At 34.7% G+C, this 17,731-nt stretch overlaps 1 protein-coding gene across 1 annotated transcript in view; it reads left to right on the top strand.

The window, feature by feature from the left end:
* ACVR1C (activin A receptor type 1C) overlaps positions 1-17,731 on the top strand; it is an 84,763-nt gene that overhangs the window by 42,996 nt on the left and 24,036 nt on the right. Inside the window, exon 2 of the mRNA XM_060151490.1 lies at positions 2,236-2,466. Coding sequence (XP_060007473.1) covers positions 2,313-2,466 — 154 coding nt within the window. The 5' untranslated portion in view covers positions 2,236-2,312. The remainder of the gene's footprint in view (positions 1-2,235; positions 2,467-17,731) is intronic.

Raw genomic sequence — 17,731 nt, forward strand, 5'->3', positions numbered from 1 at the left:
AGTTTTAAACCCAGAGATAAACCTACACACATATGGTCACCTAATTTATGACAAAGGAAGCAAGAATATACAATGGAGAAAGGACAGCCTCTTCAATAAGTGGCTCTGGGAAAACTGGACAGCTGCATGTAAAAAATGAAATTATAACACTAGCTAACACCATACACAAAAATAAGCTCAAAATGGATTAAAGACCTAAGTTTAAGACTAGACACTGTAAAACTCTTAGAGGAAAACATAGGAAAAACACTCTTTGTTATGCTTTTTAAATGGTCTGTGCACATTAGTTCATTCAGTCTTTCTTTATGGATTACAAATGTATTTTGATTGTTTCATAGGACCACCAGCTTTAACTCCTCCAGTAAAAGAAGACAGAGTCACTAATATTTACATAGTAATTTCTATGAGCCAGGCATTATTCTTAGGACTTTATGTAGATTAACTATTTTATTCTCCATAATGACACCGTGAGGAGGTATATCTCACCTTTCATATAAGGGTGTGGAAGCACAGAGGAGCCAAGTAATAGCCAAGATTATTACCAGGATTTGAAGGCTTTTGTCAGATTTGAATCAGAAGATGCTAGAGAGAGGGAGATTCCACTGTCAGAAGATGCCTGGGTGGATGGATCTTTATTATGTGAGCTCTCTTTTATGCAAGGAGAGTGACTTAAAACATTTCCAAATTACCTAGATTTTATATATCTAGCTCTCCTGAGTCCCAATCAGTCTACATTATTAGGTTCTACCATAGCACATTAATATCAACAAAAGATTATATTTATTTATATTGATAACCACTAGAATAAATAGAAGAGTAAGCTATTATACTTGATCCAATGTTGATTAAAAAAAAGGTATTTTATTTCATGATTGTAAGTCCCTTAGCATGTAGTAATAAAAATGTTTGTAGGGATGGTATTTTGCTGTTCAAGAACAATTATCAAAAGAAGAGGTAATTTCTATTGATCACTATGTGGTTTGTTCTTTCTTACACATGCAGTTATATAGGAATATTATCTATATTGCTTACATTGGTATTTGAAGTTGAGTATAAAAATGGCCATTTCTGTATCAAATATTTTACAGGTATAAAATCAGCTCCAATTTGAGTAATTAGCAATTTAAAGACTTTAATTTGAGAAAAAAGTGATTGTATGGAAAAACGTTGGACATTCAGAAATTGCAGGGTGCTGTTACGATTTAACAAAACCTTCATTAAAGTAATGATACAAAAGGCTTATTCAGCATTGTTCTATTTAAAAATAATTTAAATAAAATTTGAATAAATTACTCACAACCACTGGATTATTCCAGTGGTTGACGTGATGACAGATATTTAACGTCAGAACAGAAGTGCTCTACCACTTTGAACATGTGAGTTAACGTGGGGTGTGTGTGTATATGTGTGTGTGTGTTTATTAAGTAGCGAATGTTGAGAAAACTTGAGAAGAAAACAGATTAATTTAGCAAAGTCTAATTTTTGAAAGTTTTATTGATGCGAATATATTAAATTCTATGATTGATTTGTTTTGCTCTACTGAATAGATGTGTTCATTAAAGAAAATTGCCTGAGGGTCATGGTCTATGTTCAAATGACTCTCGTTCTGAGATGTATTCTTTAGTGAAGAGGGGGAAGTATAATGGCTCATCAATGCCTTAAAGGTAACTGTGACAATACAATAATGTTAAAGAATCACAGAATATAAATGTGAAGAGTCACACTATTTTTTAAAGCTGTAAATATCTATGGTTAGGTTTGTGTTTAGCACATTCACTTAACAATTTAAAGGAGAAATTGTAAATGAACAGAATACACTGGACTGTTCAGTTACTCAGCTCCTGTAACAATACTTATGTTCTACAAGTGATGCTGGACAGCGCCCCTAGGTTGCTGTGTTACTGTATCCTAGCATTTCATAGGAGCTATTGATTTAGGAAAGAGCTGGTTGAGCTTAAAAAGGAGGGATTTACACCATGGATTAGAAAATTGTTTCAAAATATAGTAGCAACTGAATAAATTGCTTGTAAAAATATAAGCAATAGTAAATGATGATTGGGCAACCCTTTTGATAAAACACATTGCCGAGAGGGAGTAACAGCTTTAGCATGTGTGTCTATCTAGTACTATTTAAACCCTCTCTCAATCTTCATAAAGATTGAATTTCGCTATTCAAGTATTATGAAATTAATTTGCATTATAGCTTCCTAAAGCTTTTTGCCTTACCTTTTCCAGGTTTGAAGTGTGTTTGTCTTTTGTGTGACTCTTCAAACTTTACCTGCCAAACAGAAGGAGCATGTTGGGCTTCCGTTATGTTAACCAACGGAAAGGAACAGGTGATCAAGTCCTGTGTCTCTCTCCCAGAATTAAATGCGCAAGTCTTCTGTCATAGTTCCAACAATGTTACCAAAACGGAATGCTGCTTCACAGATTTTTGCAACAACATAACTCTGCACCTTCCGACAGGTAAAGGGTTTATCTTTGTTCATGCCAAATTTAATTGAACTCTTGGAAAGTTATATACACATGATAGAAATCAAACTGTTTTATGTTTCTTTAAATAAGAAAATCTGTTTTACAGTTCTCTCTCTCCCTTTTTTTGTTTTTGGTAAAATTCTCTAGAGCCTAGTTGAGATTGATTTTTTAAAAATTGCGCAAGACTGTCAAAACATTGACAACAGCATAACAATTTTGAAGAAATCTGTACACGAGTTGTATTTTTTGAAGTGATTAATGAACCTAAAGTAAAATATAAATTTTTATGGATTCTCTTAAAGGAAAGAAATTAAAATGTATACCAAGAAAAAGAAGAGAAAAAAGAGCAAAACAAAAATAGTAGATTGCCAACTTTTATGGAGACAGAATCTTTTTTTCATAGGTAACTTCTGCATATCTTCTTTGCCCACACTCAAGTGAGAGCACTCATTAACAGAAGACAGATAGAATGGAATTTGACCCTTCATTATTGTGCAAATATAGTCTTGCCTTTCCCCCAATTTCATGGAGTTTTATCCTAATTTACAAGGTACAAAAATCTTAATCTGGCCTTTTATCAATAATCTGGAGTCTGAAATTTTGGGGGCTAGTAAGGGGCAAGTAATTCAAATTAAAAACTAATTTATGACATGAAAATGTCCTGCTTGTAGATTTTCTTTAGTACGTTAATATCTATACACAAATACATATTCTTCCTCACAAATGAACATTTACATGTACTGTTATCCAATCTCAGATGTTCATATATCACCATATTCTAATATAGTATTTTTAACCTATTATTATTATTATTTTTAATAAATTAACTGCTCTCCCCCTTTTTTACTGGAGAACATTTACTTTATGCAAAAACTTGACATTACTTCTACAAATGAAAAACCAATTTACTTGCCATAAATAAAAGGTAACTACGTAAATAAACAAATGTACTGACTGCATTACAGTTAGGTATTTTGTATTTTCTTTTTGTTTAAAAGAGAAGACAGTGGTGTTAAAGACATACTAACATGAAATGAGTGCTTTTGATACATAATCAGAAAAACTAAGAGAACTAGAGGAGAAATTCTTGTGTGATTCAATGTTATTTAGTATCATGTTGGTTTACCACTCCAATTAATCTCAAGAACCCTTAAAAATCATTTCATGAACCACCCCTAATACTTGTCCCATTCTTTGAGAAACACTACTCTGAAGCATTATCCTATATGTTACGACCTCAGAAGTCATACTTGGCATATTTCATCCCCCAAAGCTACTAGGAGTCTTTGATTTTAGACCACAGTTATTTTGTCTCAGATTCCATAGACTTCCTTGGTTTGATAGTGATCTGGTATCTATTCTGATACCAGAATTTTTCTTTCCTTATATATTCTCCCCTGATTTTGGTGGACCAGAGAACCCTAAAATGAAGGTCCCCTATATTTGATGCTGGTCTTCCCATGACAAGATCCAAAAGATTAAGGAGGGGAAGGAAAGTCTCCATATTAGGCTGTGGCAATGACCTCTTTAATGTGTCTTCTTAATAAAGAATTATCCATAAGACCATGTTCTGCCAGTCAGTATGGGTACAAGACAGTACTTTGACTGCAACAAAAGGTCTTGGAGGACAAAATGGTTCACACGCAGTTGGGCAAATTAAAGGTGCTTAGCGCAGCTAGGATGTGGGTCCTTCCCAGCCCAACTCTAAACTGTCTAACTACTGAGATGCCTATGATCTACCTTTAAGTCCACTTGGGAACCAGACTTTCTTTTTAAAAAATCAGTTTTATTGAGGTATAATTTGGATATAATAAAATGCACACATCTTAAGTGCACAGTTTGATGTGTCTTGACACATACATTTGTGTAACTGCCACAACATTTCCGTTACCTCAAAATGTTCTCAGTCAATCGCCACTTTCACCAGGGCCGGGAAACTCATCTATTTTCTAATAGCTGTAGATTAATTTTTACTGGAGTTTCACATAAAAGGAGTCCTATGGAAGATATAATTTTGCACTTGGCTTCTTTCACTCAGCATGTTTTTGAGATTTATTCATGAAGTTGGGTATATCAGCAGCTTGTTTCCTTTTTACTGCTGGGTAATATCCCACTGTATGTTTTGTTATTTTTACGTTTTCATCCACAATGGGTATTCAGGTTGTTTTCATTTTGGGGCTGTTATTAACAAAGCTGCAATGAACAATTGAGTACAAGTCTTTGGAGATATGTTACCTTTCTCTTGAGAAAATACCTAAGAGTGGAATTGAATGGTCAAATAATAACTATATGTTTAATTTATAAATCTAATCTCCCAAATAGTTTTCACACTGCTTATACCATTTTATGTTCCCAATAGAAATGTATGATAGTTCCATTTGATCCATATTTTTGTCAGCACTTGGTATAATCAGTCTTTTTAATTTTGGCCATTCAAGTGATTGTATAGTGGTATTTCATTGTGGTTTTAATTTACATTTCCCTAATGATGATCAATTATTTTTTTCTTGTGCACATTGGACATTTGTGTTTCTTTCTTTATAAAGTGTCAAATATTTTACATATTAAAAAAACTGGGTTATCTTCTTATGGTTGAATTTAAGAGTTCTTTATATATTCTGAATACAAGTCCTTTATCAGATATGTATATTATGCCTATTTTCTCTCATTCTGTGGATTGACATTTTGCTTCCTTGAAGGTGTCTTTTGCAGAGTAGAAGATCAAAATTTGATGAAGTATATTTTGTCTTATTAAAAATTATTAATGGTTCACATATTTCATGTCCTGAGAAGTCTTTATCTATCCAAAGGTCATAAATATTTTCTTTTATGTTTTCTTGTAGAAATTTTAACATTTCAGCTTTTACATTTAGGTCTATGTTCAATTTAAATTTAATTTTTGTTATTATGTGAGGTTAGGTGGAGTTTTATTTTTTCCACATGTATATGAAGTTGTTCCTAGCATCATTTGTGGAAAAATCTATCCTTTCAATTACTTTGACCCTTTGAATTAAAATAAAGTGACCATGTATATGTGGGTATATTTCTGGCCTCTATATGTCTATACTTATGTCACTATCAAACTTTCTTGATTATTGTAGCCTTATAGTAAGTATTAAAGTCAGGTCGTATGACCCCTCCAACTTTGTTCTTTTTCAAAATTGATTTGGCTATTCTAAGTCCTTTGAATTTCCATTTAAATTTTGGAATTGGTTTGACAATTTTCACAAAAATATGATGATGAAATTTTTATTAGATTGAGTTGAGTATGGATTATTTGGAGAAAATAGTCATGTTAATAATATTAACTCTTTTGATCCATGAACATAGTATGTTTTTCCATTTATTTAGTTTTTCTTCAGTTACTCTTAGTGTATTGTAGCTATCAGAAAACAGGTCTTATACATATTTCCTTGAATTTATCCCTAAGTATTGCATGTTTTTAGATGCTACTATAAATGGTATTTTTAATATATCAATTTCTAAATGTTAACTGCCAGTATATGAAAATAAAATTAATTTTGTATATTGACCTTATATCCTGTAAGCTTGTGAAAATAGCATATTAGTTCTAATAGCTTTTTAAAAAATTCTTTGGCATTTTCTACATACAGAATAATCTGTGAGTACAGACAGTTTTACATCTTCCATTCTGATCTCTATACATTTTATTTCTTTTTCTTGTTTTTTTGCACTGGCTAGGATCACTAATATGATGATGAGTAGGCGTGGTTAAAGATCCTTGCCTTTTTCCTAGTTCTAGGAGGAGTGCACTCACTCTTTTACCATTAAATATGAAGTTTTTTTGGTAGATCCCTGTTATCAACTGAGGAAATTTGCTTTTATTGCTAGTTTTGGGAAAGTCTTTTTTAAAATCATGAATGGATATTAACATTTTTCAAGTATTTTCATGGATTTATTGAGATTATAGCATGACTTTTCTTCTTTAGTCTACTGATATGATGGATTATCTTAATTGGCTTTCAAAGATTACTTATAACAGGGAAGGTATGTATTATCTAGCCAGTTAATTAATATGTCTACAAAAAATGTTATGTGACATTTAATTGATATCAAATTTCTTTACATAAACTAAAAATTTGTTTCTTTTAGTGACATGGGTATGGTAAATTGACATTGAATTGAGTAGGATTGCATATGCAGTCATCTTGTGTTAGGTTGTTCTCTCTGTGAGGCAGCACTGAATGGTTATTAGCTGTGTTTGGAACAGCAGCTGTTGGAGAGGAGTTGGGAACCTCTAGGCTGAGCTGTGATATAGCCAGTGCCAAGAACTCTGCTGTTTTTGTGTCATCAGGTGAGTGTGATTGATATCCCCTGCTCTGCCTAGTAAGAATTTATCAATTTCAAATGTGATCACATGTATATGAAATATATAAAAGTACGCTGAAAAGTAGACAGTGTGATATTTCCACAGTACTTAATCCTCTGCATCACATTCATGGGTAAAATGATAGAAGAAAAGATTGAGAGGTGACCAGAACAGGTTGGAGAAACTCTGGGACTTCCCTTTTCAGTTTCAGCTGAAAGCTAAGTGGATCCTTCCCTTTTGGCTCTTTCATTCATCACCCCAGCTTGTGGTGTCATTTCTGGCTAACTGACTTCATGTAGGTACAGTTACCCACCCTTGTCATGTTTCAGCTGGCTCTTTTCCGTCCGTAAGTCCTGTTTGTGATGATTGGGCTCTTGCTTCGTTTCTTTGTGACAAACTTCCTACCTTGAATACATCTCGTGACTTTTTTCTCCCCCCTTCCTCTCCCTGATGGTGTCCTAGTAACTCAGCAACTGGAGATCTGTAGGCACAAACTCTTGCCCTCCTAAAAATCCTCTTAAGTGTTTGATTCTAATTCTTAAAACTTTAGACCAGTGGCTTTCATACAGCTTTCCATTGTGGCACACAGAAAGAAATACATTTTATATAATTTCCCCCAACCCACATGCACACACATCTGAAACAAGAATTTCACAAAATATTCTTACCCATAAAATGTACAAGGTACTCTGTGCTCTTTCATTAAGTAAAAATGCTGATCAGACCCCATAAGTTGTTTACATATTTACAGTTGAAGAGAGACTGCTTTAGTTGATATTTAAAATGTGGTAATTTTAAATGCAGCAAGGACATTTATTATTTTAATTAACTAGCTCAACAAACTATTAAGAATCTGGTTACTATTTTAATTTACAATGTTTTTCTTTTAAGTGGCCTTTTAAAACCTTCTTACCCATTCATTTATAATACTAAATTGGATTAAAGTTGAATTAATTCAGATCATTGTAAGCAGGATTTGATTTAGATCACATTAAATTTGATCACTTGCCCTTAAAAAAAAGTACTTCCTTGCTTCACATTGCATGTGGGTTTAATTTTCAGGAGTTAATTTTTTTGATAGAAGTAATTTTATAGTTTAGTAGAAATATAACATTAGAAAAATTGCTCGTTTCCCTGAAGCTTATTGTAGTAGATATCTTTGATGTCACTGGAGTGACCTTCCAAGTTCAGCTATTATCACAAATATTTAGAGGGCTTTTTTCTAAGTAAACTTGAAAGGTGAAAACCATTTCCAAAAACAGGCATGTATTTGACTTGTGCTTGGAGCTCATGTCTCTACTAATAGTAAATATGTTATTTTCATTATACGAACATACTGAATATTTAAATAATACAATTAATATAGGCTATGCAAATCAGTTAAGCAAGAGAAACATATGTATTTTATGTAGTGTAACCTAATTTCTTATTACTGTTTATTTCTAGACCAGATAAAAATAGCTCTTTTAAACTCCAAAAATATCTGCCCACCTTTCTGGATTCTACTTGTCTTTCCCTGACTCCAGTGACTTTAGATCTAGTACTCTCAGGCTTCAGTACATTTCCTGCACAGTAACTCATGCAGATTGACCACTCACAGCTTCCTCTGAAATTAGGAGAGAAGCCACTTTGGTGGGAAAAATTCACCTCAAAAATAAATGATGTTTTCTTAGCTCTTCAAGAGCATTTCCATTTCAATAAAAAAAGGACTTATTTACCCAAATTAGTGCGTACTTTTGGGGTGGAGGATGGGGAGGGGGATTGTTTTCAGGGTAAACAAACAAATAATAAGTGAAAAAGTTCCATTCTTTTGGAAAATGTTCCAAAAGATGTTTGGGGTGTGTGTCCCTGTAATGGGTTCTGTCTGTGAGCCCTCTAATAAGTTCTCACAGTTTCTTTACTGGTTTTGTGTAAGTTGGGCCTTCTGTATCTATTCTTCAAGCTTCTTAAACTGTTTTCCCTATATTTGCTAATATTTGAGTCTCTGATAATTAATTAATAATATCTACAGCTTCTATGAGTTTGAATCTGCTGACTCATATTCTGGGTGGCTACTTTCCTTGCGTGTTTTTTAATTTTTGATTGTGAGTTCATGTTTTGAGAATCATATCTGGAGGAAACTTTTGATGCCTGTATTTAAAATATGTTCCTCCAGAGGAGATTTATATTAGCTACTGCCAGGTATCTGGAAGTGCTACCAACTCCAACCCATTCAGTGTTTTGATTACGTTTTTTTGGCCAACATATAGCATGAATTCTGGCTCTAAGCCTGCCTATATAGATGCACACTTATGGTGAGGACCTCTCAGAGAGGTTTTTTTTTGCTCTACCCAAAGTCAAGGTTGAGACAGACAAATAGATGAATATACACCCTGTCTCTCTCTGCAGAAATTTTCTATTTTGTTTTATTTTCAATGTAATGCCATTCATATTTGACTGATTTATACCAGGATCTCTGATCTGACCTTTCACAATTTCAGGAACCATGTTTTATTTCCTGATCTTGTTATACAATCTGATAAACTAAGCACTGAACTACCAAGAACTGGCAGATGCCTCCAGGGTAAATGGCAGTCCCAGTGCTCAGATACCTCCTGGGATTTGCATTTTATTTTTGGCTGCTGAGCAATTCATTTATTTTCCTCCCAGGTTAATCATATAATAGAAAAAAGAGTTTTTCATTTATATTTTATTCAGCATTTTTGTGTGTGCTGTACTAAGAAGGGCTCTGTGGACATCTAAAGTGTAACTTGGCAGAAGTGGAAACTCCAGGATGGTTTATTTTTGAAATGATGCTGGCATAATTATCTATCCATCTGGAAGAAAACAGGGCTGTACCACAGTGTCATACCATATACAAAAATAAATTACAGCTTGATTAAATATCTAATTGTGAAACATAAAACAATTTAAATGTCAGAGGAAAATTTAGGGAAAAAAGGGTTTTTATGACTTTACAGTATGGAAGCTGTTTTTAAGTAAGACAGGAAATCCAATTGCTGTAAAAGGAAAAGACAGATATAATTAACTACATGCAAACTAAAATAAAAATGAATAATAAAAGATAACATAAATAAAACCAAGATAATGAAATATGGGATAGAAATATTTGTAGCATATATGACTGGAAAAAAATAACTATTTAAAAGATAAAGAGCCTCTGTGTATGTGTGTGTGTGCATGTGCACATGCCTGTGTACATGGCAAGGGAGAGAGTGGAAAGAGAGAGAAGGAGAGGGGGTGCTAAATGAAAAAATGGGCAAAAAACACACATGGAAATTTTACAGAAGAGAATCTTCAAAGTGGTAAAGTATTGAAAAGATGTTCAACAAAACTAATAGCTGGGGAGATGCAAATTAAAACAACATACTATTATTTTCCATCCACTGGATTGGTAAAAGGTAAAGGAGGATGTTTTCAACTAAAAGTATCAGAAACTTAGATAATATCTTAACTAGTGAGGGAGTTCACAGCCTCAGCATGACAAGAAATCTGGAAGTAGGTTCTTTCTATGATTTGTTAACAAAGAGACTCAACAGTGTCAACAGCCTACTTCCAGTTTCCTTTTTATGTGAATTGGTGAACACCATTATTGTTTAAGACATTATTATCTAACTTTCTGATGCTCTTATCTGGTACATTTTTTTCCTCATGTGTATCTGCTTTTTCTAACAAGGGAAATGTTGGGTTTTGCTATTAACAATTTGAAGATTCAGGGAAGACAAAAGTAAAACATCATGATTTGCTCAGATTGGGTCATCTAATAGAAACTGCCATGTTTAGCAGAATTATCAAAGGTCTCTTTCCTTATTGCAAGTTTAAACCAGACGTAAATACATCTCCTTCTAACCTCAGGGAGGAGGCTTGGGTTTATTACTAAGCAGAACAGGGGAAAAAAAGAAATAATGACAAGCAACAACTTTAAAACAAACCAAAAACCTTATTCTTGAGAAGCTGTGGACATAGCATAGCCATCACATGGATTTTAAACCTGAGTTTCCATTGTCTGAGTGGTACTCTCCAGAAGAAAAACTTTTTTAAAGTATACCCAGACTAATAGTGTCCCCAGTTGCCTGCCAGAAGAAAGTTCAAACTCTCTGGAGAAAGGCACTTTAATATTAGGTCTCAAAGAGACACAACAAACACTTTTTCAAGGACATGAGAAGTACATAATGAAGAACAAGGACTCCAAGCTTACAGGGGTTCAGAACAGCATGAGCATGAGCCAATAGAAGAGAGCACAAAGTTTCATATATTGGAATTATCAGACAATAATTATAGAGTAGCTATTCTATGTTTAAAGAAACAAAAGGCAAATTTGAAAACATTTGTTAGAGAATAAGAAATTATAAAACAATGACCTAGCAGATTTGAACAATATTGAAAAAAACTTTTTAAAATTAAAGATACAATAACAAAAATTAGAAACTTAATGTATAGGTTTAACAACAATTTGTATAACAACAACTGAAGAGAGAATTAGGGATCTGAAATATGGGTCCGAAGAAACTATTTTGTATTCAGTAATAAAGAAAATACATAATGGAAAATATGGAAGAGAGGGTGACAAATAGAGGAAAGTATAAGAAGGTTTGATATGTGCTTTTACATATACCATGCATAGATTAAATTAATAAAAATGTTGACATATTACTAGCAGGCAAAATTAACTTCAATGAAAAAAATTACTAGAGTTAAAAAGTTCACTTTTTAATGATTAAAGTTTCAATTTACCAGGGATTCTTTTTTTTTTTTTAATTATTTTAAATTTATTTTTGGCTGCATCAGCTCTAGTTGCGGTACTCAGGATCTTCGTTGAGGCACACAGGATCTTTCGTTGTGGTGCGTGGGCTCCTCACTGTGGCACACAGGCTTCTCTCCAGTTATGGCATGCAGGTTTTCTCTTCTCTAGTTGTGGCGCATGGGCTCTGTGGCACGAGGATTCCAGAGTGTGTGGGCTCTGTAGTTTGCGGCACGCAGGCTCTCTAGTTGAGGTGCGTGAGCTCAGTAGTTGTGGCACGCGGGCTTAGTTGTCCCGCAGCACGTGGGATCTTAGTTCCCTCACCAGGGATCAAACCTGTGTCCCCTGCATTGCAAGACAGATTCTTTACCACTGGACCACCAGGGGAAGTCCCTACCAGGGATTCTTAATAAATTTAAATTTCTGTGTACTTAAGAATATGGTCTCAGACTTTCCTGGTAGCACGGTGGTTAAAAATACACCTGCCAATGCAGGGGACACAGGTTTGATCCCTGGTCCAGGAAGACCCCGCATGACGTGGAGCAACTAAGCCTGTGCACCACAGCTACTGAACCTGTGCTCTAGAGCCTGTGAGCCACAACTACTGAACCCATGCGCCAAACTACTGAAGCCCGCATGACCTAGGGCCCGCGTGCCACAACTACTAAGCCTGCGTGCTGCAACTACTGAAGCCCACGTGCCTAGAGCCCATGCTTTGCAACAAGAGAAGCCACCACGATGAGAAGCCTGCACACCACAAGGAATAGTAGTCCCCACTCGCCGCAACTAGAGAAAGCCCGTGTGTGGCAACGAAGACCCAATGCAGCCAAAAAAAAAGAAAAAAAGAAAAAAGAATATGGCCTCAAAAATAAAGCAAATATTTACAGATCTATAAGGAGAAATAAAGAAGTCCGTGATCTCAGAAGGAGATTCACCACTGTCTTGGTAATTGATAGAATAAGTAGATTTTTTTAAAAAACCAGTGAGACTACATAAGGTTGAAACAACATGATTTATGAGCAACCTAATTTTTAGAAAATTATAATGTAAATTGTAATAGTCTTATGACGTATCTGTAAGGAAAATTTCAAAGCCCAAGACGTTCTACCACAAAATTCTGCTAAATTTCCAGGAACAGATAACTGTGTAACTGTTACACAAACTCTTCCAAAACATGGACAAAGAAGAAACACTCCTTAACCTATTTTATGCATAACCTTGGTATCAAAACCCAACAAAGACAGTATGTAAAAAAGAAATTACAAGCCATTCTCATTTATGAGCACATATGTAAGTATCCCAACTTTAACCTGTAACAATACAGGAAAAGGGATTCTGGGAAGCACAGTACAAGGAGAAATGATTATTTGCCAAATCAGGATAATGATTACCCTGGAGGTTGGGAAAGGATATGATCATGTTGGGTATCTCCGAGTGGGGGAACAGGTAGTGGGTAAGGGGGCTGGTGATCCATGGGGGTTTATAATTATTTTTATGCTCAGTGTATATGTTGTATGCACTTTTCTGTATATTTATTATATTTCACAACAAAAGGAAAACAAAACATCAAGTTTCAAAGTAACTTTTTTTGGCCACACCGCGCGGCACGAGGGATCTTAGCTCCCCGACCAAAGATCAAACCCGCACCCCCTGCGTTAGAAACACAGAGTCTTAACAGCTGCACCACCAGGGAACTCCCAAAGTAACTTTTGAGTATGGGTAAATTTATGAAAATTACACATTCTCTTAACATCCGGAGTTGATATCGGAGAGCTAACCGGCTGAGGACATTATTTAATTCTTTCTTTATAAATTTTCATACTGTTTGTTTTGTTGCAAATGTGTTCTTTTTCTAATGAAAAAATCTAATGGATCAAAGTTTGCTAAGACTATAAATGTTTCAAAGACATCTAGTTTCCTCCAATACCCATTTAGTAGCAGAACCTAGACTTAGCTAGGTGTATGGCTCTCCTACCAACTGACAGTATTTTCAGCTACTCTTACTGGTAGATGTGGCGTAAGTTGTGGCTAATGAGTTGACTGGCAGTGTTTTGGAGAACTTCTGAGAAGACGCATTTAAAACAGAACTGGCACCTTATATGCCATCCTCCATCATGCTGCCTGGATGTAAAGGATGGAGTTTAGCAGCTGCCTTGGACTACATGATAGGGATGGAAACAAGGGAGATGAAAGGACCCTGACCAAAAACTACATGGAACCAACCTGCTGACATTGGACTATCCATCTTCAAATTTCTTTTACGTGAAAGAGAAAATGAAACTTCTGTATAGTTTCCTCTGTCATTAGTAGCTAAATAATTCTAATGAACATAGAAACAGCAAAACAAGTCATTGAGAGTTCTACCTGCTTATTGGTTGTACCTCACCCACAGACAGGTTTCATTTGATCTACGTAGTTTCTGGGAGAAAAGAGTGAGTTTCTTTATAATGTTAAACATTGAGTCAGTATAAAACTCCAGACATCTGGCTTATCTTGAAAAAATCAGAAGCTTTGGCATTCTTGAAGTTGGCTGTAGCAGAAGTGACTGATTTCCTTATTGGGCATGAGCTTTCCTTGTTCATTCATTCACTCATTCAATACCTATTGAACTTATATCCACTGGCCTAGAGTTCCTACTATCAGTAGTTTAGTCTATTTTCTATTTTAATATAGTTGAGTTATTCTGTTTAATATAATTTTATGTCTGACTTTCCTTTCTTATTATTAAAACATGTCTTTCCTATGTGAAGGAATCACATTTTGTTGCTTGTTTCTTTCATAGTGGGTTGCATTGTGATTTGTAACAAATGATTTCTGGTGACTCTAGGTGACATCGGAGACGTGCTCCGAGAAATAGTGGTGATGTCAAATAGCATCAAGAACATTCTAAAATTGTCTATGAAAGTTCATCAAGGATAAGGTCAGGAAACCTGGGCTAGAGAAGCCTCTTATTTATAGGGTTAATTTTTATAGGAACTGCTATTTGGTTTATGCGTGCACTAATTACCACCCTTCATATGGAAATAGAGTATTCAATAAAAACATTCATGTTCTGGGTATCTTTGTTCCCATTTTGCTACCAAAACATACAGTGACTGAAAGGGTAAGTGTAATAATAATTTCTGATTTTTCCTTTTGGAGTTCAATACACTATTTTAATACTATCGTATTTTTGACTAATTCAAATAATTAGTTTCAATAAAGAAAATACATGCACAACATTAAGATGTGGGTACTTTCCTAATTAACCTCAGTACAATTTTCACCTTCCTGTTCTCAATTGTGTAAAGAAAAAAAGAACAATTTATTATTTATATCAGCTAGGGTAGATGAACAATGCATATTGTTAGGCACATGTCTAAATTAGACTTTAAGGCAAACTGAAGGATTACATTTGAAGGAAGATAAAATGTGAAAACATTAGAATTGAATTTATCAAAATTAATCATTTTAAAGCGTGCTATAATTATAAAAATTTGCAGGCTCAGATAGTGAATATTATTCTTTGGGGAGCTGAAAAGTCTTGCTATCTTAATCCCTTTAAAAAATCCATTGTTGTCTCAACTTTTATGGTTTTCTATTTTAAATGTAAATTTATTGCTCTAGGCAGTGTAAGGTGATATCAACATGCTGAGAAATACTCATGGGACCCCTTGTGGAATTGTTCTGCCACCACAGGAACAAATCCATTTGTAGCTCATTCTCTGAGGATTCCCCACACACCTGACAGGTGTGCCAGACAGGGATTTTTTTTCCCCATAAGCTGAAAGATGCTATGATTTTTACATTTTGGAAAGTCTATGAAATATAAGCATACAAAAAGTCAAACTTGTACTTTAAATGTTTAATATAGGAAGCATTTCTTGTCTCAAGGAACAAGTACACTGATTTTAATTATGAAATTTTGTTCATAGGAATTAATAGGAAGTTGAAAGTAAAATTTATAACCAATTCTAAATTGAGGATTTTACACTATGTAAGCCCTACTCTTCTCAGTTACGTAAATACTATTACCTGTTTACTCAGATATTTTTCATGTGATTATCATACACAGGATGTTGAACTGGGTCAAAATATCATTATCTCATGTCAGTCTTTTCCAAATGGACAAGCTGCTTTGTGTGAATGTGTTAGCTGAGGGAGAAATTCTATTAGCGTGAACTTTAGGACAGAGAAGTGTAACTTTTCCTTGTCACCAATATTTTTAAGTGCCTTCTTTGAACAACGCCCTCAGCTATGAGATAGGGTGCTTCTTCCAAGGAACTTTGATTTTTCGTAAGTAAAAGTTTGGCTTAAAAAAAAATTAAAATATTCTTTGAGTAATTACTATCTAATTTCTTTATAGATATGTATCATTCAAGAATACACACTACTATATATAAAATAGTTAATCAACAAAGACCTACTGTATAGCACAGGGAACTCTACTCAATACTCTGTAATAACCTGTATGGGAAAAGAATCTGAAAAAGAATAGATATATGAGTATGTATAACTAAATCACTTTGCTGTACACCTGAAACTAACACAACATGGTAAATCAACTCTACTCCAATATAAAATAAAAAATTAAATAAATTAAAAAATGGATATGTGTTTTGATGACAGATTAAGAAACTGATCTCTGGTGCGTGCCCTAAAATTAAGAAAAACTGCGAAGCCGATTTGAACTCTTCCTACATTGTATTAATCTCACCTCTGCTTGAGTCAGAGTTCTTCCTACCCCTTATGCCAAAGATTATACTCTTCAATCTAACATTCTTATTTCCTTAATATATAAAATCATTGTTATTTTTAAATTCAGGTGCTGGTGGACAGAAGAAGATTTGAGGCTTCTCAGTGTTCCTCCCAGAAAACTGGCAGCACAAGGGGAACTAGCTAGGAAATATTTTGATGTGGGGTGCTGTCTGCCTGTTACACATGCATGAACTCAGGCCAGATGTAGACCTTGTATACTAGTAGCCATTTATAGATTGATCACTGAATGACGGAATGGCCCATCAATACCTCATCTGATATGGTTAAAAGGCAGAAGTAATTCTCATGTTATTTCTGTCACTGTCATGGCTCAGTTGAATCTCTAGATTAGAAAATATTCTGCCATTGTTCAGTACTTGAGGTTCATGTTGATCAGAAACAACCTGTTTGACATGATTATTCTCACTCTGTGAAGAAGGGGGACCATTTGCTTCCCCCTATAGTGAAGCATGTTGGAGGGATCTAATCAACTTAACTTCTAACTGCATTTTTCTTGGTGACATTTATAAATATAAGGGTCACTGTGAAGAAGTAGGAGGCTAGGACAAGCTCTCGTGGGTGGTGGTGGAGGGCTCCCTGTAATCAGGAGTAAAGAATTACATGGAAATGTTAGACAAATAAAACTGCATTTGTGACTTAACTCCTTGGACCCGTTCTACATCCCATGTGTGTGCTTCACACATGTAAAGTTTTAGTTACATATTCTTTATACTAGACTGATTCATCATGAATGGAACTCTTCATCATGATCTTTTTCTTATCTGCCACATCTCTCGCTCCTACATAAAGTTTTCTCCGTATTTTTACCAGCCAAATTGCTTTGGAATTGTACCCTAGATAGTAGATTTTAAATTCCACAAAGATGTGGACTCTGCTCCACTCTCTGCTCCCCATCCCAGAGAGTTGTTCTCAGTGCAGTAGTATACACACCAATCCATTTGGTTCCAGGTTTTGAACCAATTTAGTAAAGCAACCAATTAGAAATGTATTTTCATTACCATCAGGCAAATGTTTGAGATAATGGTACCCATATTTCTGGGTGCTTTGAAATGGCAGGTAAAGGAGAAGATTTGGGAGATTTCTTGTTGCTTAACATGTCACTCTGTTTTTGACAAAAGAAATCATTCCTGTTGAGCTAATTAGCAAGGTAGCTTTGAATATCTTAGAGGTAATGTATTTCTTTTTTCTGTTTCAGCTGCACTTATTATTTCCACACTTTCCCCCCAGAAACCTCTGAACTGAACAAAAGGCTCTTTAACTGAAGTCAGAGGTCATAGAAGTTTATAGGGTAGGTAGATGGACTGTACATCACCATGTCATTCAGTTGTTCCTAGTGGCATTTCTTCTGGTGCCAGGACAGAAACAGACCTATCAGAAAGCATCTCGAGCTACACTGTCTTTTTGGTTGCTTTATTCTGAGAACATTT

The sequence above is a fragment of the Lagenorhynchus albirostris genome, chromosome 6 (assembly GCF_949774975.1).
Source record: "Lagenorhynchus albirostris chromosome 6, mLagAlb1.1, whole genome shotgun sequence".
In the NCBI taxonomy this organism is placed as follows: domain Eukaryota; kingdom Metazoa; phylum Chordata; class Mammalia; order Artiodactyla; family Delphinidae; genus Lagenorhynchus; species Lagenorhynchus albirostris.